The sequence below is a fragment of the Phalacrocorax carbo genome, chromosome 8 (genome assembly GCF_963921805.1).
Source record: "Phalacrocorax carbo chromosome 8, bPhaCar2.1, whole genome shotgun sequence".
NCBI lineage: Eukaryota > Metazoa > Chordata > Aves > Suliformes > Phalacrocoracidae > Phalacrocorax > Phalacrocorax carbo.
The window spans coordinates 41,154,717-41,180,078 of record NC_087520.1 but is presented as its reverse complement, the minus strand read 5'-3'; the positions used below and the strand labels follow the sequence as shown (position 1 = coordinate 41,180,078).

Genomic DNA, 25,362 nt, shown 5'->3' with positions numbered 1-25,362 from the left:
TGCTTTTTGCTTAGAATAAATAAACAAGGACCCCTGGCAAGCCTTTGGACAGCCAGCTACCTGCGCATGAAACTGCAGTGGTTCTCATGCCTGGGAAGATTTCACAATTTCTTCTGAATTGTGCATGAAATATGATTTCGTTTGCAAATTCAAGCCCTGTATTATTATTTTTTTCCCTCTTGGGCTTTGTTGTTTGCAAGAATCCAGGTTTTAATCAGAACATCCTGTGACTCCCATTCTAAACATTTCTGGCCTTAAGCATTTACTCAGGGTGAGAATATCTGTTGCCTCAGCTCAGTGAGCTTAGCTAAAGGAGGGGAGGCTGTGTGACAGCAAGGAGGTTGAATGGTTGGCACTTCTCTCTTTCCTTAGCTCAGAAATAAAATTTGTAGAGTTAATTTCTCTTCAAACTAATTAAAGCTTTAAGTTGGGACAGTGTGTACTGCACACTTGATTGCAAACCACCTCCATGATTCATTCAGATTGGCTCCTGCTGTTTTTATCACTGGGTTTATATTCATGGAGTGAGTGCACAAACCTGAATTTTTTTGAAAAGAAAAAGAAGCCCGGACTTGCTTATTGCAAACAGCTACCTATAGTCCCATGCAGACAGTGATGAATTACCTGCTGCAAGTCTGGTGCTGTAATATCAGCAACTGGACACATGCCCAGTCCCAAAAATTCATATGAGGGCAACAAAGCTGTTTTTGTAAAAACAGCAAAATCTCTCTACAAAAAGCATGACCTCAAAGCTGCCAAGTCAGAGACCTTCCTCTGCTTTCTAGAGCCATAAGATTATCACCAGTAAGAACTAGTCTGGTCTGGAGGCTGGGTGCAGTTCAGTATTACCAAGTTGAGCCTTTGCCCATGTGCGTCGTGCTCCCCGGGCCAAGGCCATCTCCTGGCACTTTGGAAAGGCAGCAGTAGGCTTTGAGGGGAGATGTCCTGTAGCTAACTCTGAATTTACTGTGGCTGGCGTTCAGGATGCCTCGTTAGCTCGCTCCTGCCGGCTCCTCGCAACACGCCAGGACACGTTCCCTTGCTTCTCATCATTTTCACCTTCACCATTTGGAGACAGGAACCACTTTGCCTGTCCCTCCTGGCAGTGCACATCGAGGTGAAATGTCCTGAAAACACCGGTCTCCCCAGATGCAGCTTAGCCACAGAAATCCCTGCTTTTCTTCTCATTCTCCAAGTGGTTACCTCGACTCAACTCCAGTCTGATTTTCCTCTTCATCTACCACTAACATAGAAAAATAGCTAAATTGCCTGCTTGTCTCCCTGTTAAACCTTACAACAATTAGATTACAGGACTGAAAGACACCATAGCTCAAATGCAGAGGAGATGTTTATGCTGGGTAAAACTCATGTGACTTTTGGGGATTCTGGGGATTTCTTTTCAGTATGTTGCATCTTTCCTCACAGCCCAAAGCCTCTCTGTGTGCCAGAGGATTTGTTACTAAAATTCAGGTGTAAATATGCTGTAAATATTTAGCAAAGTGTAATAAATTGTCTAGTTAATGTGCTGGCAAAGAGCTGCTTGCTCTGATTGCTGTTAAACAGAGTTATCTGAGTGGTTGCACCCGAGCAGGGATCAGCATGTTTTGCTGTGTGATGGGGTATTTTTACTGATGAGTGTTGGCCAGCAAGGTCCTGCCCCAGGTCTCCCTAAGCAACAGAACAGAGATGCCAGCAACATTCCTCCATATAGTCTACACAAGAGATTGGTTGTGCCCCAGCAACACCTACTTTTCACTTTTACCACTGGTCCCAGGTCATACTGCAGTCTCTGAATAAAACAGATCAGGGAGAAAGAGGAGATTTGGCTGGTTCAGGCTGGAAGTGGGTAGAAAGCTGCTCATGGGAAAAATTAGCAATCTCCATTGCCTAAAAGGAATTAGATTGTCAAAGTCACACTTGACATAAGCAGAAAACAAACAGCTCGATGGCATGGTAGGGTCACAGGAGGAACAAACTGATGTCACTACTGCTTCCCAAAAGATACCAGTGATATTTGGTACGGAGAGATTTCTGTGATGCTGAAACAGCTTGCGTGACAACCCATGGGGAATCCCAGTTCATTAGTTTAAAAATCAAATCAAACTTGACTTAAATGCTTCCAAACTGAAAACTTAATTACTGTACCAGGATTGTTACATGTAGAAACCTCTATTAAGAACCAGGAACAACACAGGTTATAACAAGGCTTCAAAAGGTTAAAGAAACCTGTCCTGAAGAGCTTCCATTTCTTTGTGGAGGTATTCACTTTATCTCTAGGGGCTCCTGCAGTGGCGGCATGCATTGGACGCTGCCCTCCGCCGTCCTGGTGCAGATGCCCAGGGACCCCACAGGCATTGCTGGTGCTCTGGCAGCGCTCCTGCCAAGCTGCACGCATGCCAGTGACATACTGATGGACATAATCTAACTGCTCCTTACCCTCAAGAGAGCCAACATTTGTCTTCTCGCCCAATGACTCAGCTCCTAGAGATAAATACAGTCAGGAACTGTCAGATGGAGGCAGCTGTAACACAGCTCTGAAGTGCAAGTGTTGTCCTGCTTGAGCAAACAGTAGTAATGTGACTCCGGAAAGAAAAAGGCCCGCATAGGTATTTCACCTGCTCAGGTAGGACCTTGCCAGGTACCTCACAGCTGCCACAAACCGTAGTAGAGCCAGGATCCGTCTTACAGTGGCTGTCCCTCATGTTAGCAGTAGCAATATTGCTTCCACTAGGTGTATTGCTGCACGCCAAACAGCAAAGGAACAAGGACTTTTCAGGACCAGTCCAGATCAAGACCAAACAGAGGCTCTGGGGAACCAGATTCCACGGTGGCATATGTGACCCCAGAAACATGAGACTAGCAAACCTCAATAGAAGAGCAGCCACAGACAAACCATATTTCATGGGCCCCATTTCCCTTCCTACACAGATATACGTGCTGCCAGAATGGAGCATCCTCTCGAGCTGATCAAGTATTATGGAGTAAGAAGAGGAAGCCAAAAGCAATGCCTACTTTCAGTGGATATCAGGAGGTTGTACAAACATTTACATAGGAGACTCACTCTTCCAGAGGCATCTGGCACTTCTAAACCATTTCCCTGAAAATGGTTGGACTGAATATTTTCTGCAGGCACTGGGTATTTTTACTGCAGTAAGATACACAAAAGGTCGCAACAGCTGCCTCTCAGCTCACACAGTCAGGAAACATCCCCATAATCCTTTCCTCATAGACCAAAAGACTCATCTCTTAAGTCATTAATTCCCCTAAAAGACAGACAGAGGGGTGCAGACACTGCGTATTGCAACTAAAAGTCTCAGATAACTGCAGGATGAAAGTCCACATTTCCTCCCTTCCTCACGGAGGAGACCTCTGATGCTTAGCATTGCTTTCAAGAGACTTCAAAACAAACAAGCAAAACCACAAAATCCACTGCAGGCAGCACTGCCCACTGCTGCACCTCAGCACCAGTGAGGACACAATCTCTCCCCAACCAGGAGCTCCCTTTACCTCCATTGCACAAAGCCAGTTTGCTAGATTTTAGCTTTAAGCTCTATCTGGTAGGTGACACATCCATCACGTTGCTCTCATTCATGCTGAGGCACCCTTTGCTTCCTGATGCTCAAATTCAGCTGACACCGCTGGAGTTGGGCTGCTGTGCTACTACCCCTGGGACACAGCCAGCCATTACGGTGCATGGGGGTCTGTCACCATGTCCCATTTGCTTCTCCATACCGTATGTTAAACCAGTAGGCTGAGCAGAATCATTTATCTTCTTGGTTTTAATATCTGTCCTTTTTTTATTATTACCATTAGCCATTTTCTATCCTTGAGAACACTTGAAAAATGTGAAAGGAGCAATGGCATAGCCCAAAGTCATGTTTTTGCGTCACTGCCGGTGAGTGGGTGCCTTTTTGGGAATGTTTTTGGGGTTGTTTATTTTATTTAAGAGCGGTGCTTCCCACCCTAACATCTAAGCCAACATGTTTGCAATCATAGAGGCAACATCTGGGGAGAAGGGATATAAACAACACTATATTATTGCATGAACCTGTAATTCAAATGAGGCTATGGAACAGCTAACTCCAAACATGAACTTCTAACACAATTCTTCATGATAAAACATTTTCAAAAATTCTAAGTTTTTAAGCCTCTTATTCCCTCCATTCATCTTGGCCAAGCATGCAACATGATTGCGTTGCTGTATATACATTAAAACACAATAATTGTACCATGTTTGCTCTGGTTTCCCCCATTCATCTTTTTAATTAAATTAGACCTTTAGGATTTTATCCTTCAGGCAGTGAATTGAGTTTGAGAAATTAAAGGCATTAAGATGCTTTCTGAGACATGTGGAAGCCGTAACAGTGATTTCTAACCCTTTTTCTGAAAAGGTAGGATACACCCACACAGCAGGGGAATAAATCACCCTCGGGCTGTTCTCAGATGCACATCTTCTTCATCTTGTTTGCGTTGTTCGCTGTGTCATACACACATCGGGGATTTCCACGTACGCTGTGGATTGGTGTCAGCGCTTGCTGCTGGCAGTGCATGCCCACAGGAAACCCAGGACAGACATGACGCCTACTCTCACAGATTGCTGCTATGGAAATTACGATGCCTAAAGGGCAATTATTTTTTTTTTCCATTATGAAACAAAGTGCAGTATGGTATTCTTTCCACCAAAGAAAACAAGCAAAGAAGTAAGCACTGCCATTCTCATGCAGGCTTAGTGTGGGAGCACTGAGGTGCATTGTCCCACTGCCAACAGCTCCTTCTCACACCCAAGGATGCCAAAAAAAAAAAAGACCAGGTTCTCCCATTACCACCCAAAGCCACTGAGGGCAGGTCAAGCTTGGAGCATCCACCCGTCCTTGCTGCAACCCCTCATGTCAGAGCAGGTCACCCTATCCCAGGGTTTTGTGGGATGAGATGCTAGAAAACTACTTTGAAGCCTTACTCATGTTACTTAATTAACTTTATCACAGTTCACAGTCTCTTAAATGGCACATTTGAAGGGGGTGGCGGAGGAGGTGTGGAAGACGGCAGGTAGGTTAACATTACATGAGGAGGACACGCCAACGGAGCTGAACCGGCTCAAACCCATTTCCTGAGCATCACTGTGCTTCCTTCCTTCCTCCGCCTCCTTCGCTGTCTGCCATTTATACCAACCACCGGTGCTTTGTTTTCTTTAGATCTTCCATTCACACAGCCCTTGACCTCTGCTTCATCTTTCACCTCTTATTCTGATGTTTGAAATGTGTCCTTTTATACCACAAGGAGAAAGACCCAAATCCAGATGGGCTGGGTGGAAACATGGCTGGGTCATGAAACTCTCAGAAGAAAAATAGTCTAATTAAGAGGTGACTTCTGAAAGGCTCTGTACAAGGAGCTACACACTCTGCACCTCACAGAGCTCTCCTGATTTATCAGACTAGTAGCAAAGGCTGAGCTGGCTCCCCCCTAGGATTTCAGAGCCTTCCTTACTTTTCTCACTCGTGGCAGCGGGCAAGACCCAAAGTCTTAGCTCACAGGATTCGTTCCAGCTTGTTCAGTGCTCTTTCCAAAGCTAAGGCAACAAGACGAACAGGGAAACAAACTTGGATTGTTTAACCTACACGTTCCAGGAATTAAACCTGTGAAGACTTTATATCACTGTAGTTACTTTCATACAGGATGTTAAAGCCAAATTAATTAGTTTAGGTTGCAATGACCTATACAATGTGCTTAAAACCCATTTATCCTACTAAAGAGATTTAAAACTCACCTCCTTTCATGAGATGCAAGTGATTTATGATTCGGTCATGCTTTAAAAATAAAAGCAATTACCTCTCTTACTATGGTAAAAGCACACTGCCTCAAGGTTGCCACAATACATCTGTAATTGAACAGCAACCTCTCTAATCTTCAGCTTGGATGACAAAAGCATTGGCTGTTGAAATACTGCCTACAATGGTGTCTGCATACCAGGAAGAACTACATAAGCTACAAGTTTCAGCAGGAGCAATTGCACCTCAGGCACCTCGGGATCCAATGTTCTGGGTGTTTCCTGGCAGTAGCGATACTTTCCATTTATGCACCCTAATACTTTTAAGAAAAAAACAATAAAATCCCACCCTTCTTTTAATACCCTTGCAAGAGCCAAGATCTTTTGTCTGAAAGCTTTTCCTTTGAAGCCTGCATGACTTTTATTTCAAAGAAATTTTCTTTGAGCATTCCTAGAAATATGATGACTCCATGATGCACAATGTGCTTCGGTGTTGCATCATTTTGCGAATCCAGCTGGCTTCCTAAACACAGCCATAAAAAAGCTAAACCAGGCAACATTTTGTTCCAGAAAGGATCCCCAAACCAGTCTCATTAGGAAGAATAACCAAACTCACGCATTTGTCCCAAACGTGCTGTAAATATGATTGGAGCACAGATGGGTGCTGATGGCCAGATGTGGACTCTCTGATTCAAGCGAATGAAATGTGACCCATTTTAATTGTATCTGTGCAATACTGTGCCCAGACTAGTCAATTTACAGCAAAACCAGTCTGTTTTGACATCACCGAGATCTGAAAGTTCCCTGGAAACATCCTCTTCATACAAAGAATACATACAAAATCTATAAAGACTCTTCTTAGGCAACTATAAACAAAACCAAATCTTCATACTCACCAGGACACATGCTCATAGAAGCAGGAAAGTTATTCCCTCTCTTCTCAGTATAGCAGGGACTCAAACCAGCAAAACCTGGAGATTCTCTAATATCCATGTATATCTTAACAGTAAGAAGTCATTTTAACAGTCACATAGTCAAATTCTAAATAGTTTAGAAACAACTAAGCTTCTGTTCATGCTCATTAAATTAGAAAAAGTGACTATACCCTTTCTCCCCATCCCTGTTTTTGGCCTCTACTAGCAAAAAAAAAAAAAAAAGGGTCTTTAAGATTACTCTATGTATTTGAAGCTATATTGATGGCTTTGGCTTGAACAACAAAGTTGTGCGTAAACATTACCAAGGCAGCCAGCATAAAATGTCCTGATGCAGGAGGGGCTGCTCAACCTCCTACGAAGCTTGAAAGCCGTTTTAGGATTAACCCCTGTCCCCACAGGAGTCCGTAACCCTCAGCGACCCAGAGCTCCCCACTCTCCTACACCAGCAGTTTTATCCAACCCACAACTCTCTGTCAGAGCTCTCATTTGAATACTTTTTAAAATTTCACAGCCCTTTTCCTTGCCTCCAGCCACATGGACAATCCCACACATTAACACTTCTTGAAATGCAGAGATGGTCTTTTGGCAGGCGGCCACCAAAACTTCCCCACTATGGCTTTCTACCATGGCCACCAGCGAGATAAACACAAAAATGCCTGATATTTTAAAATACCTCTCCTGCCCAGCTTGCAATGCTAGAAGTATGCGTTAGGTATGGTTGTCATCAGGGGCCCCGTAAAGAGAGCAAACGCATACAGAATAAAAGAAGTTCTGAAAACAAATTACTTTATAGCTCACCTTTTGTCTCACCAAAGCTACATATCTTAAAATCAATTGTTCACATGAAGTAAGAACAGATGTCAGCCAGAGTAATAAAGGCAGAGCAGGAGAGTGGGAGCCCCAGGACACCAGCCAGGGATGTGCTTGGTGAAAAGCATCCGACAGCATTTACTTCTTGGTCACAACCCTCATTCCAGAGGTTTGATCCAAGGGATGTGTATAAAACCTACTCTTTAATCATTATTTCTGCTATAACCCCTTTTAAACTATACATGTGTGTATTTTTAATATATATACATGCTAGATTAGTGTGGGGCATTAAGTGACATTTTAGAGTATTATTTATTAGCCCCTTTTTAGGGCTACAGACAATTTCTTCAATTTTTCAGATGTTTTTCTTCATGCCATATGCTTTTTTTTTTAGAATTGTTATCTTTGAAAATAGGCCCAAATCACACTGGTTAGTTCAGGGTTTTTAATACATCCGTTTCCGCTATTAGAACTAAACACCCTCTCTTCCCACCCCTAAAATAGCTTTGTATCAGATCAGCCTTTATAGTAAGCAAAGGAACATAACACCTAGACACTGGTCCTTGAGAGCACGAGCTAGCGTCAGTGTTAACATCCACATGGGTGTGTTGGCCACAGACACCCGCGATTTATTCTGCAGTTCTCCCAGCCTCACGATTTGGATAATTTGCCATGCAAGCCATTAGCAAAAGACATTTACCTCTAATACTACAGTCCATTAAACGACACATAATTCAATAATGTGTTACAACAGAATTATCTTTAAAACACAAAGTAAGACCCCTGTAGGGACGAAACAATAACAGTCTTTGATACCACAGTCATTTGAGACTTGCTAAAATATCTTTGTATTTAGGTGAAGGGATATAAAATGACTACTTAGAACACACATTTCCTGGGAAATAAAAGTAAAAAAAAGTAAAATTAAATCAAATCTTCCACATAGATCCCTAGTTTAATATGTCTGCAATGTGCAAGATAACATTCCTATTAAGAAAATGAAGAAAAAAAAATTACATTTTATGACCACAGCCAAACAACAAAGCAACAACTAAAGATTGTTATGAAGTTTGCTATGCAAAACAGCTAACTGGCAGCTAAGAGGAATCTTGGTTATATAATGTATAATGCACCTAAGGGCAAAATTCCTGCCCACCTGTTACACCTAAACTGGGTAAGTGAAAAGCAATCACCTACATCAGACACTGATATGGAGATAGGCTGACTGGCAGCAAGTCCCCCACCCTGGAAGGCAGCCAAAATTGAGAGGCTGCCATCCAGCACACCCCAGGCTCCGCACCCCATTGCACCCATCTTTCCTTTCAGCTCGTGTCAGATTATTCTCAGATTATTACCCACAGCGAGACAGGTTCTGTTCATTAACGCACTTCACTGACGAGACACCAGGCAATTAACATATACCACAATTCTATTAAATTTCCCACTGTCCTTAAGCAAGTCGCTCTAACCCATAAATTAAGCTCAATACATAATAAGAAAAAAACTGGTAGAGCAAGACACACGAGATCAGGGGAAGGAGAATACAACCTGTTTGGTGGTCCAGCAGTCCGCGGCAGGGTCAAAAGTGTTGGGGGTCTCAGGCCAGCTGAGAGGGAGCTCCACCAAGATGCTCCCATTCTCCAATTTTATATGCTGGAGCTGGTGTGAAGCCCCTAGTCCCTACATATCTTTGTACCACATCTTAATCACCACAGCACACCCTGCTATAACTTTTGGAGCTGAACAGGGGCTGTTTGGATAGATAAATGAGGGGACAGAAGGAAGAAGGCCTCATGGTTCAGCAAAGATGTTCACACTTCTATAATTTAAAAGAGCAACACAACTAAACCCTCAGCCCCGAGTTGTGCTTGTGACTAGTGTTTAGCTGCGACTGGGTGACAGCTTCTTGATTTGGTTTAAATACTTCCCTCAGGGTGCTCTGTTAGAAACCATCTCTGCTCTTGATAGAAGTTTAGACCTAATTTTCTGGCAGCTGATAAGCAGTGTAGGGAGTGTCAGAGGCATGTTATCAGAGTCTGCACAGCTGCGGCTGTGGGGCTAAGCAAGGGTTGACTACTCTTAGTCTTCACCTAGTTCCACCCCTCACCTTGGTGTTCCCCTCTTCAGCAGACCCTTGACATTAGTCCGGTCCCAGGGTCAGGAGCCCACAGCTCACAAGGTGCCCTTGAGCCATTTGGGATCATGTGCTGCCCGAAACAAGGCACTAACTGCCATCCGGAGAAGGTCCCGACCACCCTCCTCCTTGGTGCTCTCCTGCTAGAGGAACAAGGGCAGCCTGGGAAGGGGTGTAGCACTTGTCCCCAAAAGCACAAAGGGTCAGTTGAGACAGAAAGTCACAACAATCCAGTTACTAAATATTATGTGCTTTTGCTGACAAATAAAAAATTTGGGAAATAGTTAAAGAAATGGGCAGAGAGACAGAAATAGTCCCAGATTTTCTGAGTGAAGAACATTTTTGGTCACACTTTCTCAAAGGAAAGCAAAAGTCTGGAATCAGGGGACTGAGACAAACCCACAAGGCCCTAAGCCTCAGTAGCAAAAGCAGCAGTCATGACAAAAATCTACAGAACAAGAAGATTTCTACACTGGGGCACAAATTTAAATGGTTGGCCAGGGCTGCTAAGCATCCTCTCTGCATTTACAGGAGTCTTGCATTGATGTAAAAGATGCAGGAAGGAGATGGAAGAAATACTACAGATGCAAATTAAATTGTGATTTATTTCAGTTGACTACAAGAGTACATCACACAAGCAGGATTATGACAGAAGACAAGAAGCTGCTCAGAAAGGAAAGGAAAAAGTACATCTACATTTAAAGCCATAATGAAATGGGTTTTGATTTTTCATCATTGGAAAAGAAATGCATCTTGTCAAAGCAAGGCACAGGACAGATGGCCAAACCAGGGAACTCAGAGGGATGAGGCTTTCAAAGCCCAAGGATGTGACAGGCAACGCAGAAAGGGAGTGGGGTAGGAAAAACATAGGCAAGGTAACCAACCTCTTGGCATTGGTGAGGGTTTTATGGTACAGGGACAACCAGTGGCAGGGAGGGCACCTGTTGCTCCTAGAATGAATTTAGAGAAGGGGATCAACCAAAATCCATCAGAAGATGGACACTGGACTCCAGTAAAGCCAACCTGAAAACTGACTGATCTTAAAGGAGCAAGCATGAACTCTCCCCAAAGCTGAGGGGGACACAGGAAGGTGTCAGGAAAAATGGGCAAAAATATGAGTTCTTCATAAACCCAGAACAGAGTAAAGAATTGTACAAAAAGCAGAAGTGAGATCAGAGTTTACTAATAATTAAGGAAGCGCAGGCATATACAGGCAATGAACACCATGACCAGGACAGTCATATCAAATTAGCAGCTGATACACTTAGTATTACTTTTTATAATACTGTAGGAAGGAGATTGCTTCTTTATGAAGGTCTTGATCTGCCTTTGTTAATTTCCCGCCCCCCCCAACTAATTTACTTTGCTTAGTCTAGCAAAGAGGACACGTATAAACACCACAACCATACTTCACAGAACTTGGAAAAAATGTCAATAACTTCTTAGGTCCAAAAGACCCCACCAACCACCAAACCAAAATGTATTAGTCTGAAGCTGCAGTGAGAAAGATTTGCTTTAGACATTTAGAAATCTCTCCAATGACAGGAATACATGCGACTCCTTAAAACATTTAAGAGGGTTGTTCACTCAAGGACGGTTTTTTTGTTTCATTTTAAAAAACAGGTTATACATATGTCTGTGTTGGTGGCACCTTTAGAAGCAGACAAGGGCTATATAATCTCATGAGATACCTTACTCAGAAGGCAGGATAGAAAGACATCAGGAAAACATTTAAATTCCCCAAAAAGCCCCATCTGGGGACAGCTTTCTATTTCTGTTTATCCACCACTTTTCCTGAACATTACTCAACACAAAGATTTACCTTTGTTTGCAAGGCAGCATAAATGCAATTTAACAAAGACAGTACAATAAATAGCAGTGTCTTGAAATGGAGTTTTTCCCAGTTATCAAGTAAGACAAACACTGATGGATTCCTTAAAGATTCTTGCTTTCAGCTTCTGATGTTCTCAGCGCCCTTGGGACAGACTCAGTACTCAGCATTTTACTAATGAAAAAGTCATAGAACCAGAGAGGAAAGTAGCAGAAAATACAGAGAGGCACATAAGCCCCTTTGCCAGGGGTGTACAAGCTGTGTGGTCTTTTGGCCAGCAAAGCATGCAGGATAGCACTCAGCACAGGGGAGAGGTTGGCATCGCAGTACGTGGGCATGTGCAGGAGGTAGCTCTTCAGCCCCAGGAGGTAGTCCTCACCATAGTCTTGCCTTGTGTCTGCTGGGAGGTTCTCCATCAGCTCCTTTTCTTGCTTATCCCACAGGTCGGATGTGCCTTGTATACCTGCAGTAGCAACATCACAGGATAGCATGTAGGTTTGGGATGAATTAAAAACACTCATCCATAATTAACAGTCAGTAAGTTGTTCACCACCACCACCCTGATTCACAGGTGTTCTAAGCTGGGTCAGCGGAGAACAGACCCAACAGCTGGTTAGCTACAAGTGCTTTTACCTGGAAGAGAAGGGAAAGCACAAAACACAGACCACACAAAAAGCATGGGGTGCACGTACTATCTGGTTACCAGCTCTACGTAAAAAGGCACTTTCACAGCTAAGTCGGCTTTTGTTTCCTTTTTACCATCCCCCCCTTGCCAGTTTGTCCTGAGTGACTGAGGAAAGACAGGCAGACTGAGATGAATAGGATTCACTTGGGTTGGCCAAGTGCTAAGCTCCTCTTTCACAGGTGACATTGGTATTTGAACAACTTTTCATTAAGGATAAGGCTTCTATTAGGCAGATTAAAAGAAAAATTCTATTTTCCCATCTGCATCATATGTAAATGAAAGCAGTGGCTTTTCCAATACATTTATTGTTAACTACCATGAATTAAGCATTGTAAGTAAAAATCTTTAAATAAGTATTTAAATCAGAAATATTGGGACTTGCTTTGATGCATGAAGTTTTCATCTAGAGCTCTGAAAACATCTAAGTGGGGCCCTGAAGGTAAAACCTCAGGCAGGTATCACTGACCACGCAGGCGTTGTCAGAGCCCAGTGCCCCACAGGGCCCCTTCCCAAGCAGGGAGCCATTCAAGGGCACGGGGTTTTACGAAAAACACCATTTTGCTTTTCATCAAGATAAAAATTGTAACCATGAAGTCACCAGGACTTTCCAAGTAGGCAGCAGTAGGACTTGACGTCGTCCTCAGGTACCTACCAGACATGTCCACAGAGCAGGGACCCGTGTGACACCCACCCTGCTCCCAGGTGGGCACGGGGTGCGGCAGGAGATGAGTCTGTAACCCAGAAGGGCTCTGCAGAAAGTGCTCAGAGCAGCGGACAGAGGATTTGGAAGAAAAGCAGCAAAAGCACTGCATGGGGAAGGAATGGAGAGGAAAGCTCAGGACCATACAGAGTAGTATCGACAGCAAGTCGGCAGGATGACAGGTATTGCTGCAGATACTTTGATGCAAGACTGAGCAGCTCAATAAAGAGAGCTCTGATACTGAGAAAGGTAGGACTGACAGTGAGTCCTGAAGCTCTCATGCAGGACAAGCAAGCCGTAACACTCAAATCAACTACACAGTGATGCTTGGTTTTTTAAAACTTCAATAAAGCTAGAGCAGAGGGAAAACATCAATTGCCTGAACGCTGCCCTGCCTCAAAGCAAAGACAGCTCTCCCCTCTCTGCCCAGGAGAAAGGCAGAGGCAGGCAGTGTGCAGAACTAGAGGAAACAGCTCTTGCAAAAAATGCAGATCTTAATTTCCATAACCAACATGAAGAATGGCAAAAAAGTCCAACCGCTGAGAATCATTCAGGGCTCTGTTTGAAGATGCTGGACTATAGGGAAAGAGGCACGGCAGAAAGAACTACCCAAAAATGTCCAATACCAACCTGTTCGGAAGCCTGACGGATGAATTGCAGCAACTTTAATTCCCCATTTGGAAAGCTCTTGTCTCATTACTCCAGAAAACATGGACAAAGCTGCTTTTGATGCACCATATGCAGCATACCTTGGTAGTGGAATGCCTCCTGCAGGAGCAATATAAACACGATAAAGCTCAACAGAGGCTCTTTCCAGCCTTTATTTTCATGATTTAGAAGAAAGATTATAGAGCAACCAAAATTATGCGACTCTTACTGAGGTTAAAGACAAGTCAGTGAGGGAATCATTTCTTTCTGGAGGTTAAAAAAAAGTGAAAGTTGTAAATTAGCAGGTGCTTACAGCAGTTATGCTCAGTAGCACCTGATAAGACACCTTGTATGGGAGAAAAAATAAACTGTATTGCATTTAAGGGTAAAAACTGCTGAAAATTATGACTGTTGGTTTCAGAAACACTGATAATGTTCTAGCTCATATAACTAGCGAAGCAATAGTTTAATGCCGCTGTTCTTGTTGTCCCTGTAACACAAATTTCAAGCTCCTACTATAAACCACAGATACAGAGTAAGTAATCTCAATTCTAGCTTTATAAAGCAAATTTATCTTCCAGTTCTTTCCAGCTAGTTTCAGAAAGACAAGAGACAACATTGCAGGAGTGGGGAAAACCTCTATGGACAAACAAAAACTGGAATCACATCCCTTAGGTGACAGGACTACCCGAGACCCATCATGGAAGCAGATCCCCTGCCTAAACCTATATCCCGTCTCCTCCAGTCCCAGCAGCATTTGTTCAGGTGGAAAAGATAGAAAACAGCCAGTATTTTAGGTGAATTTGAAATAAATCCACAAGTTTACAACCCAAAATCTTCCAGAAAATAATATCTTCCAAATATAGATATTTCCTCTGTTTCAAGAACTGGCAGATTGTCACTTCTTCAGCTTTAGAAAAATCCAAAGATGCTTTGATTTGAGCATCTTCCCCTCCCTTCTTCAGCCCCCCAGCTTTCTCCACAAGGTTGGTGTTACCACCGTACAGAGTGTCACGGCCAGGTTTAGGGGTCATCACAGCCACCACAGCCAGTGCCAGCACAGCAGGGAGGAGGTAACAGAGTGAGCAACCCTTCCCTTTGAGGCACGTTATTCCTTCTCCTGCCTGCATGGGCAGGTGGGCACATCCTCCCACATGGCCTCCGTTTCAAACATTACACATTTATCTCAATGTATTTGAAAAGAAAATATTTCGATACAGGGGAATTCTCAGGTAAGCCACTGGTGCCGTCTATTGGGTTTTGTACTGCAACAACCAAGGTATCACAGGAGTTTCTTACACAGAGTCATTCCTTTGAAGAACTCAGGCCAATTGTATGTTAATTATTCTTCTGTATACATCTGAATAAGTTTGAGTTTCAATTGGTTTTAGCCAATTGAATCACATACTTTTTCCCCTCTGAGGTCAGGCTAACCTTGAGTTCAGTTAAATTAGCTCTACACAGACAGGAATGGAGTCGGCACAATGAGACCTCGCTAACTTTTCCTGCTAATGTTTTACCAAAGGACCCTCAGACCCCACAATAAGAGGACACTATTTACCCAAAACAGCCTGTATACAAGAACATCTGTGCGAACAGCTATAGTTTAAGCAGGGTCATTATCAACTCCTGTAAGGGCAAATTATTCAGCACAGGGAAGCTCTCCACTTATGCCTGCAGCTCAGGGATTCATGCCAAGAATTAAGACATCTACCCCAAAACAATGAAAGTGCAAGCTTTACTTGGGTGCTCAGGGAAAACAGAGGTCTCTCCTCTGTCTCTGTGCTTGCAAGGGTTGGTGGGCAGAGCAGCACCAGAAAGGTCCTTCTGATAACCCAGTCCTGACTTCTTTAAGTGTCAGCAATGAACCATAAACACAGGAGTACAGATACAAAATATACTTGGGATTATAAAAAGAAAACAGAAGAGGACAGCATCAGAGCTAGGCTGAGGCCACATCCAAAATATTTTTAAAGAAATATAAGCACACACTCTTTTAGGTCCCAGGTTATTAGCAGACCATGTTCTAGGAGAGAGCCATAGGATGCAGCAAAATATAAAAATGGCTTCTGCTCTTGAATAATTAAATGTTTCTCTTCAGCAGGTGTTTCATGATTGTGCTTTCTCACCCTAACTACAGTACTTGAGCCCTACAAGGGCAGGGAGGTGGAGCTGCCCAAGTGAAATATCTAACATTTATTATAGACTGTTGCAAATGTCATTAACTTACCCAAAAGATATTTATGCTCTAAATTTAACTTAAGTATTGAAAAAAAAAGTTGAAACTTTAGGTATAACCAAGCCCAAATGAAAGAGCCTGTCTCTGGAAAAGGCAAACAGCTTTTGGGCATCTCCACGATGTGGTTCAATGAGGTGGTCACAGACTTCTGCTGGAACATGTTATAGAAACATCTGTGATTTACCACCCATCTTTCTGGAAGCTCACAAAGCTATCACTCCTTATCTATAACAATATCTGAATTTTACTGTCTTTTCTATAAAAAAAGCATATTTTTAGCCATATTAAACTCTTCTTCTTTTAGGGCTGTTTTCTGGAAATAGACTCCCAAGCAAAAGACAAACCTGCATTTATTACCTAGATATTTATTCCCTAGGTGTACTGACAAGCAGGACCAACCAACACCTTCCTTAGCATTTTTGCCAAGGAAGTTAGTTGTTTTGTCTGTTGCACCAGAAATTTATTTGGTGTTATAGTTCAGCTCACCTGCCATGCTGGACATGTTAATCAGCCTCCCCCGGGATTTCCGAAGTAACGGTAAGAAGGTCTTGGACACCTCTACAGCCCCAAAGAAATTCACCTCCATGCACTGCCTGTACGTGCTCATGGGGAGCAGCTCGCCATCAGCGGTGAAGCCCAGGATACCCGCGTTGTTCACGACCCCCCAGAGCCCTGGGAAGAGGAGAAAGCACAGGGCTGCTATACAGCAGGAAATCAACTCCATAAAGTTTAAACTGATGAGCTGGGTGATGCCCCCCAGATCAAGGCAGAGATGTTCTGCAGCTACACAGTACCCACCCCATGAACAGTCATCACCATTTTTCATACGTCCCAGAAATCAGGCGTCAATAAGCCCACAGACTGAGGGGTGGAAATGACCTACGCACACGAGCCATGATGCAGAGAACGGGTAAGGAACGGACCTCGTAAAGCAGGTACATTAGTACCTCCATTAGAACAGCAGAAAATCCATACCTGTATTTTGCACCTTCTCTGAGACTTTTAGATAGGCTTCCTTGACTTGGGTGGCATTGGTTATATCCAGCTGCAGGAGAGAGAGTCTCTGAGAACAGGTCCGTCTCAGTTCCTCAGCTCCAGGTCCATCCTTATTCAAAACCCCGGCAAATACAACAAAACCTAAGTCATCCAGGTATTTAGCCAGCGCATGTCCAATCCCAGTGTCACTTCCTGAAAGCACCAAAAAGACACCTGAAAAGTACGTCTGTCCTAAAACATCATCTGAAAAAATAAATCAAAAGGAAATACATGCAAATGTAACCAAAATGATGATGAAAAAAAGTTGCTGAAATACACATGACAGTAGGAAAAAAGTTTCAGATCCGAAGGTTTGAGGAGCTGGACCTTTGCATGTTCCACAAAGATTGATATACCGTGTCCTCTCGGCTCAGAACTGATAGCATCAGCTCATATTCTCCCACTGAGAACAGGAAAAAAACACAAAAGTACTTTAATTTGAAATCTCAGATGGACAAAGCAATTACAGGGCATTAGAATTCAAATAAATTGTTGTGTTCTATTTCTTAAATCAAAGAAGTTGCATTATTTTATTCAAACATCTATCATCTGGATCCTTCTGAAAAATACTTTTTGGTCCTAGGCTGCCACCAAGCCAAAGCTAAGCAACTGTTTCTTTACCTGCAAAGGATCTCAGTGCTTTCAAACCCTAAGAAAACTTCAGAATGGCATTTTTAGGCTAAGCCAAATAACACCAGCTGTTTAATTCAAGCAAACTTGCATCAGAACTTCTCTTACTCTCTCTACCCTCCTCTAAACTTATTCCCAAACTTTGTACGTCTAAAGCAATGAACTACCAAACGCAGGAAGCCCCATTAAAGCAAACACACAACGATGACCTCTGACTTCACAATTGTGCAATTTCTCCCACCAGGTAAGAATGATTAATATTTAACAAATAATTTGATTCACAAGTCTCTCCCCTTGACCCAGTATTTTGCTGCCACTATCTTAGGATACTTTTAAGCGTTTTTCTTTTCCACTGTCTTTTTTTAATTCCAGTTTCCATTTTTGCCATCTACAGAGAAACACCTTAGTGAGGGACAAAACATCTCACCCATCTGCCCACCAGGACCCCCAGTGAAGTGACAAAGGGCTGTGCTAGAGACAGGGAAGGAGTTTATAGGGACTGTGCTGCAGGAGCTTTGCAAAGGACAATATCAGGAGGAAAACGAGGAGTTTAAGAAATTAATGCCATTTTTACACTGTAAAGAGATACATCAGCATATCCCACGATACTGCACCGCACCCTCCACTGTAACTGCAGCAAAGAAAGGTCCTGGATGCTTGATGTGCACCAAGTTCCATGATGCTACGCCAGGGCTTTGCCATCTCTTGTAATAGCAATTTGTTAAAAAAAAACCCTCAGCTTTCAAACCCACCTGCATGACTGGAAACCTGAATGCAGGACAAAGGGCTTGGGCTCCTGCCAGTGATTTACTACTTCCTCATTTATGAAAGCTGCGATAGTCCCTACTTAACCCTACCAGAATCTTATAAGGTTGTGATCTGTGATTTCGGCACACCGAGCTGGATATTATCAGAGTTATTCACAGGTCTTCTTCTGCACTTAAAATCCATAGTCAACAGAATTTGATTGCTAAAGAGACTCATCTAAATCATGCCAGATCTTAATTTCTGGACTCTGTCTTTTAACTGGGGCTTTAGTCCTGAAAGGTGAAAAAAATTAATTCCAGGTGACTTGAAAGAAGCATGTATTAAATGCCTGGATCAATCAATGCAAGATGTTAAAAATATTACTCATGTTATACTTAATTCTTAAAAAAAAAAGAAAAAGTGCTTTTTGTCATTTTTGAAGCCTGCAGTTTATCGAAGATGCACCAGCACACCACATATATCACACTTACCTTCTTGCAGCCCTGACCAGAAAGAGAAGAGCAAACCTGCATTCTTGGAATTCCCTAAAGAGACATGAAGAAGCCTGCAAATATCCTAAAGACATGACAGCTTTCTGGGTTTGGGGGTGGGGTGCATTTCCTTCTTTTTCTTTTAGTGAAAAACCCTATATCTGGATCAAATCCTTCCCCTTTCCTGCTTCCCAGCAAGTACACAACCACAAAGCTACGTATTACTTAAGTTTTACAACACAGCTTTAACTTGGGAAGGGGAAGAGTGCTCAACAGCTAGGGCTGGGTGTAGCAACCCCAAGAAGGAAATAAAAAGCAGTGTTCACCTGTGCCTGGTTTGTCCCCAACTTTTATCAAAACAAGTCTGATTTGAGTTTCAGGCCTGTTATTGAAGTCCAGAGAAACTTTACCCTTCAACTCATAAAATTCAAGCCACAGTTACGTCTCAATAGGGGAGAAATAGAGAATTCCTCACACACACAGACTTTGCTTCTATGTCAAAAATAAATCTTCCTATCATTCACAAGTTGTTATAAGAAAGGCAGTCAGTACCGACTGTAACTGGATCGTTACTGAGAATTTATCGACTCACACTGAGCATCAGAAACGCCCAGTCACACACCAAGAATGAAAAGACCAAGTTAACCCTTTGACCGCTGCACACAGAATAAGCAGGGCAAGAATTTTACAGTGCCTGCTACTTTCAATCTTCATGGTAATTTAATTTTTAGGGAAGCTGGCTATTGGGTCTACCAAACTACACTGAAGTGTTCGCACACCTGGAAGCTTCTCTTTAAGGAGGCTGAAGCACTCACTCATAGCAAGAGGATCAATAGAAATGTTCGCCAATGACTTCAAGACTGCACACATGCCTGCAGCTATTCACATGAAAATGTATTTTGACAACTGGACACAGTTTTCCCTTATTGTGGTGTTCCAACGAACTGCTGGCTTAAATAAATAATGCACAGTGGCATCCATACAAGGGACATCCAAAGAGGAGCAGAGCAATATTTGACAAAACCCAGGGAGGGAAGCACAGAGATTACTCCATCCTCAGGCCAAAGGCAGCCGTCTCACGAGTGATGTGTGGCAGCTGCCCAGAGCACAGCAGCATTCCTCAACCCTGCGGGGCTGAAAGAAGGGATAAAGAAGAAAATAAATCACACATTCCTATGAAGTGCCTGCCTCAGGTCTCGTCTAAATTGGAGAAAATGACACCAAAATTGATTTAAAGGCACTTTGCACCTGCACATGCATGCAGACACATATCCTACAGTTGGTAAAGGGAAGAGTACTACAATCGGAGCAATTTAACTACAAAATGTGTTGAGCAAAGCTTTCATTGCAGTTGATGGAGGGTTTGATTGATTGCTTATCAGTCCAGATTCACATAAAGATGAGGAAGAGCCTCCTCAAATGCATCAACTGCCAGAGGTGTCCAAACTTGCATGGATTTATGACAGTTGCAGCACAGGTACGAAGAAAGCACATTCATGCGCTGGACGATACCCAAGTGCTCTTCACTCCCCTACACTGCTCTAATTCAAATTCTCTAGAGCAGCAAGCTCTGAGAGAGTGCTCTTTCCTGAAGAACTGCAGTCTTACAAAAGTAAGAAAATGCCCAAGTTCAAGCACAACCCCTGCGCCTTTAGGGGTGAAAAAAGGAGTGCTCCCTATTCCCCCCTGCCCGATAATCATCTTCATCTGATACACCTGCAGGGAGAAACCCAGCTGGCAGATAACCCGCAATGGGAGAACTTGCTGCTCCTCTTCTCCTCTTTTAACTTTAGTGTTTAATTGCATTGTATTAATGCTCACTAGGCAAATCTGAACTATTTCCAGGTGTCCCTATAAAACAAAATTAAATACTAGAAGAAACATCTATATAAACCAAAGCAACTTAATTCAACTTTCCAGAGGGGAAAAAGATAAAATAAAACAAAAAAGAGCAAGTTAACAGTGCAAGAAGCAGTTGGCAGGCACTCCAGTTTAAAGGTTTGATTAACTCAAATAAACAACATTTAAAGTTTTAGAAAAAAAACAGGAGAAAAGCAATAAAACTACAAAAACACCATCCCTGCAAATGGAAAGTGGGGTTTGAGGAGATGAAAGTGTTAACAGAGACTGACTTCATTAGCTCTGAACTTTCACCACCAGTGAAGGAAATTACTCCCAAATGATTTCATCCATGGTTTCAAAGAGATGGCACCAAACCAGTGTCTAGAAATATATTAGTGATATGCACAGTGTGCACTTTGAAGACACGTACACCAAAAGATAACCGTACATCCATAACCGGTGCAATACATTCAAGTAAACAAAAGTAATGTATGAATGTTGTGTTCTGAGGGCTTCCAGAAATTAATGCCTCTTCTAAAAAAATCAGACCATCATAAGTATTCTTATGCTTTTTGCACCAGTTAATTTCACAAGTATGTCTAAAAAGCTACTTGTAAAGATTAAATGAGACACTAAAAAAATAATAGCATCTATTAAGATGCTTTTCTACTTAAGTTCAGAACACTATCCACCTGGAAAAAAACATCTCTGGCAAAGCAAATAAAATGAGCAAAAACAATAAAAGGAAACCTTACGAGCATGCATTTCATAGCTACCTAACCTAAGGACACAAAGTTTTCCAGCCCGCTTGTGAGAAAAGCCAGTTTTTGTTTCCCAGAGCATGTCCGCAGCACCTTACCTGTGATGAGCACGGCTTTGTCACCCACAGGCAGCAGTGTCCTGCCACCCAGGTACACAGAGGAGATGAGGCTCATGGTGCAGAACACCACCAGCCCTCCGCCAGCACCCAGCATGGCCACACACAGCAACCCCAGCAAGGCAGGCAGGAGGCTCCAGACCAGCACATTTGCTTTCTCCGCCAGGTTCCTCTTGGCTGTGCAGAGCACAGTCACCCAAAAAAGCATAGTGATGCCCACACAGACCCATCCAAGGGAGCTGCCAGCAAGAGCATCCATCAGCAGGGGCAAGAAGCAGGCACACACACACACACACCCCACCACCAGCTGGGTAAAAGCAGGTGTTGCTAAATGCAGCGTGTGTTATGTAGGAACAGGGGGTGGGGCAGAGAAAGAGGACTCTGTTTAAAGGTTTGACATAATCTCACTTACCCTTGGCATCAACAAGAAGCAGAAGCCTTCCTTTTCTTACCTTTTATTCCTTCTGCCTGACAGCTCCACCTTCTGAACAACATGCTGGCTGGATAATGATTGACAACACTGGAAATAGACATGATGTAGCAAGTGCTGGCTTCAGAAAGCGATGAACTGCTATATGTTTTACACACTTAAAATACATTTTCCTAGACAGTGGGGAAAAAAACCCCCATTTTCCTTTATGGGAAATAGTTAAGAATTCCCTGCCTAAAAACTTAGGGTGCAGTTTCAGTGGACCTGATTTTTGATGGGCAGTGAGAAAAATTAGTCGGGACAGGGTTATTTACTCTCTGTAGTGCAAGCTGTGTGGTTAGGATTGGGCTTTATCACGCATGAGCTACCCATCTCTTTCAACAAAAAGCCCCAAATTACCTTCCCTGCTTTGGTGCACACCTTTGGCTCTTTACCTATGCCACATTCAGCGAATACCTATGGTTAATTGACATTCAAGGGGGTCAGTGAGGCTAGGAAGGGGTGATTGCTGGCTTACCATTAAGGGCACTTTGTTAAGTGAAGACACGTGACACACCTGAGATTGAGTCTTCAGTTGACCTCCAGTGATGACATTCCCCTTAGTTTTGACAGGAATCACTGGTTCAATTCCTACAGCAATTTGTAGGGGAAAAAATGTAACCAATTAAATATATTTGAGAGATTTAATACCTACTGTGGTGTACTCTGAAAGTTATTTAAACAGCAAGAAAATTTTAAAATCCATCCAGCTAAAAGGATTGAAATACAACTTTGGCATATTTAACCCTGTTTAAAAATCCCTGCTAACTGGTTTGAGCAACGAGCCGAAGTTATCACATAACCAGCCAACATCATGTAGCTCATTTTCTGAAACAAAATGTAGTGCTGACCTATTTTATTTTAGACAGACGCTAAGATTGAAGTGCAGGGTGCAAACCTAACGTGAGACACAGGCACATTTCCATTCCATTATTCCTTCGGGCTTTTATGGGATGACAAATTTGTTGAATATAAATTTTTACAGCCAGTGAAAATATTTACATACCTCTGTAGGTAGTTTACCTTAGAGATGAGGTCACTTTCTTAAAGGACCATTACCCTCGACGTCTGCTTGTCATTCATTCCTATTGTGAACATTCATGCATCCATCCTCCCACCAGTGCGCAAAGTGTAAATTATTTTCACTTCTCTTTGCCATTCACTGCTTTTGCTTTTCGTTGCACTCTGGTCTCAAGGTCAGTTATACCTTGCCCTGCATTACGGCATCTTCTTAAAGATCTCCTTGGAGAATTTTGCTTTCTCTCCCTAATTGGTCTTTATCACAGGATTTAGATTATTACATGTGTGTTGGCATTTATAGCATCCGCTCTCACACGTGAGGATACAGTGAGCTAGGGTTTTTGTGTAGTGGGATGAAGGGCAGAAGTGATGGCCTCCAGCCTGATGTCCACCCTGGCTCCCCTCAGCCTGCGGGGAGGGGACAGAGGTGGGCGAGGGGCCAAGCCATGGTGGTCACCATGCCTGGTCCCTGCCGAGCAATCTCCATTTGAGTCTTCCTCTCTGCTCCATGCTCTGCTGCCGTGTCCCCCACTGAAATGCATATGTGCACATGCACATCCTCTCCCTCACACACTGAATCGGAGGGTGGGGGGATATACGGGCTGCTTGGGCTGCCGTATGCACACGTTGTACACCCGCCTGCTGCTGTGTGCTGACACAACACCCATCTGCACCCACAGCACTGCAGAATGACTGTGGAAAGGGCTGGTGGGGACTGATCTCTGAATGAATTAATGTTGAATTTATATTTTTAATATAAAATATAACAACTGAAGGCTTCTTTTAATGAGAAGCTGACCATGTGTTCACCTAGTCTGTGAATAAAATTACATATAAGTGCATAGATCATACATACCATGAGACAGGTTGCTACCAGAAAGGAGGGTATGATCTAAAACTGGCCGAGAAATATTAACTTGGAGTACCCACCTCATGAACCCTCCGCACTTTCTCTGACACCAGCAGAGACAGATTGCTGCTGCAGTATTTTTCAGCACAATTTTGCAATGAGGTAACTTTTATCATATCACACTCACTATTCATCTTAAGAAAGCATCTATTTTCCTCTCTACCACTTTGGTATGCCTCCAGTTCTCACAGCTGTACATTAACACAAGATTGCAGTTGAGTTTGCATTATTTCCTATTTCTCTATGCCATGCCTGCTCATGCTATGAATATACACCCTTATCTCACCTCCTTCTTGATAGTTTTGTTGGAAGATATGTGGCTCTTCCAAATTATCAGGAAGTTGCATCAACATGACATCTGTGTTACAAGGAGGATGGATTTGAGCTAATTGATTTTGAGGTAAGCTTGACCTACCTTTGCCAGGACATTTGTTTTTCTTCCCAGCTTTTCCGAGCCATCACACAATAACTCAGTGCCCTGTCCCTTTATGCCCTGGCAGTCTACACATTCTATACTGAAGCCTGAACACTACTTCCATAGTCAGCCCATGCCAATGCCAAACGGTAGCAGAGAAATAATTCAGACCAGCCTCCTGACTGAACCGTTCTGTTGCTCGATTACTTACCCTCCCTGAACACTTTCATCTCTGTGCACATTTCTGATGTTTCTAACTTTGCAGATCTCAAGCGTGCCCCACCATGTAAGTCTCTCCATGCTGAGTGATAACTTTTGGAGGTCAATTAAAGCAATGGCAAAAGAAGATGCCTTTCATGAAGAATGATCCTTCCATGGTAATCTGCAACACAAAAAGCCAGTCTCTACAGAATCTCTTGAGTCCAAATCCAGCTTGTTTTTCTCTGAATTCTACAGTCACAGCATCTTTTACCCTGTGCAGTATCACTGCAGAAGACCTTCCCCAGGACAAATCAAGACCTCCTCTCCAATGTGTGGGATTTTTGTCAGAGGCATCCACTCATTGACTCCACATTCTCCTCCTTTAGGGACAATCACTCCTTCCCAGATATTAATTTACTTCCTTCCCATTTCTTTAAGCTTTTCTCCTGTCATCCTTTGCTGGCTGTATATTTTTCACCATGATGGCTGCAGCCTCTGCTTTCCATTTCTGTTCTTAACACAAAAAAAGGCAAAATGCTCAGGTTCCCGTTCCTTTGAAACGTGAAGCTGAGCCTGTTCACAACTTCTTTGAAATGCACCACCAAGCTCTTTTTCTGTTCTAGCTCGGTAATGAGCATTCTTCTGTCTTCGCTTTTCATGGTGTCATTTCTGGTTCAGGAGTTTTCCTGCTGTTTACTTTATTAAAGCCTCTGTCTTTCCAGCATAGTAGAAGCTTACAGTTCATCCATGAGGCCTTCAGCATGTCTCTGTTACCTTTCCCTGCACTGTTTTTCACTTCCTTGGCCACATTTCTCATGTGCTTTCTTTGTACTTTCCACTAACTTGCTAGACAACATTTTTCTTTTCCACACTTTCCCTTCATCCAGAAATACCACATGCCATATCCAATAGTTGCTGTCTGTTGATATTCTTCTGTCCCAGCTGCAAGATGAATTACAATGTCTAGAAGCATGGAACA

General features: G+C 43.0%; 1 protein-coding gene across 2 annotated transcripts; it reads right to left on the bottom strand.

Annotated features, from left to right (window-relative positions):
- Window positions 1–10,805: 10,805 nt before the first annotated feature.
- On the bottom strand, window positions 10,806–21,920 carry HSD17B2 (hydroxysteroid 17-beta dehydrogenase 2). Of its 2 annotated transcripts, none has more exons than XM_064459655.1 (5): window positions 21,821–21,920; window positions 16,722–16,934; window positions 16,233–16,418; window positions 13,490–13,627; window positions 10,806–11,937 (listed from the first exon to the last, which is right to left on the bottom strand). In XM_064459655.1, the coding sequence occupies exons 1-5, from the start codon at window positions 21,900–21,902 to the stop codon at window positions 11,579–11,581; spliced, it is 978 nt and encodes a 325-aa protein (XP_064315725.1). In that variant the 5' UTR covers window positions 21,903–21,920; the 3' UTR covers window positions 10,806–11,578. The 2 variants fall into 2 exon arrangements, with proteins under 2 accessions (XP_064315725.1, XP_009512386.1); XM_009514091.2 differs by lacking the exon at window positions 21,821–21,920 and adding an exon at window positions 21,351–21,803.
- Between the last annotated feature and the right edge of the window lie 3,442 nt (window positions 21,921–25,362).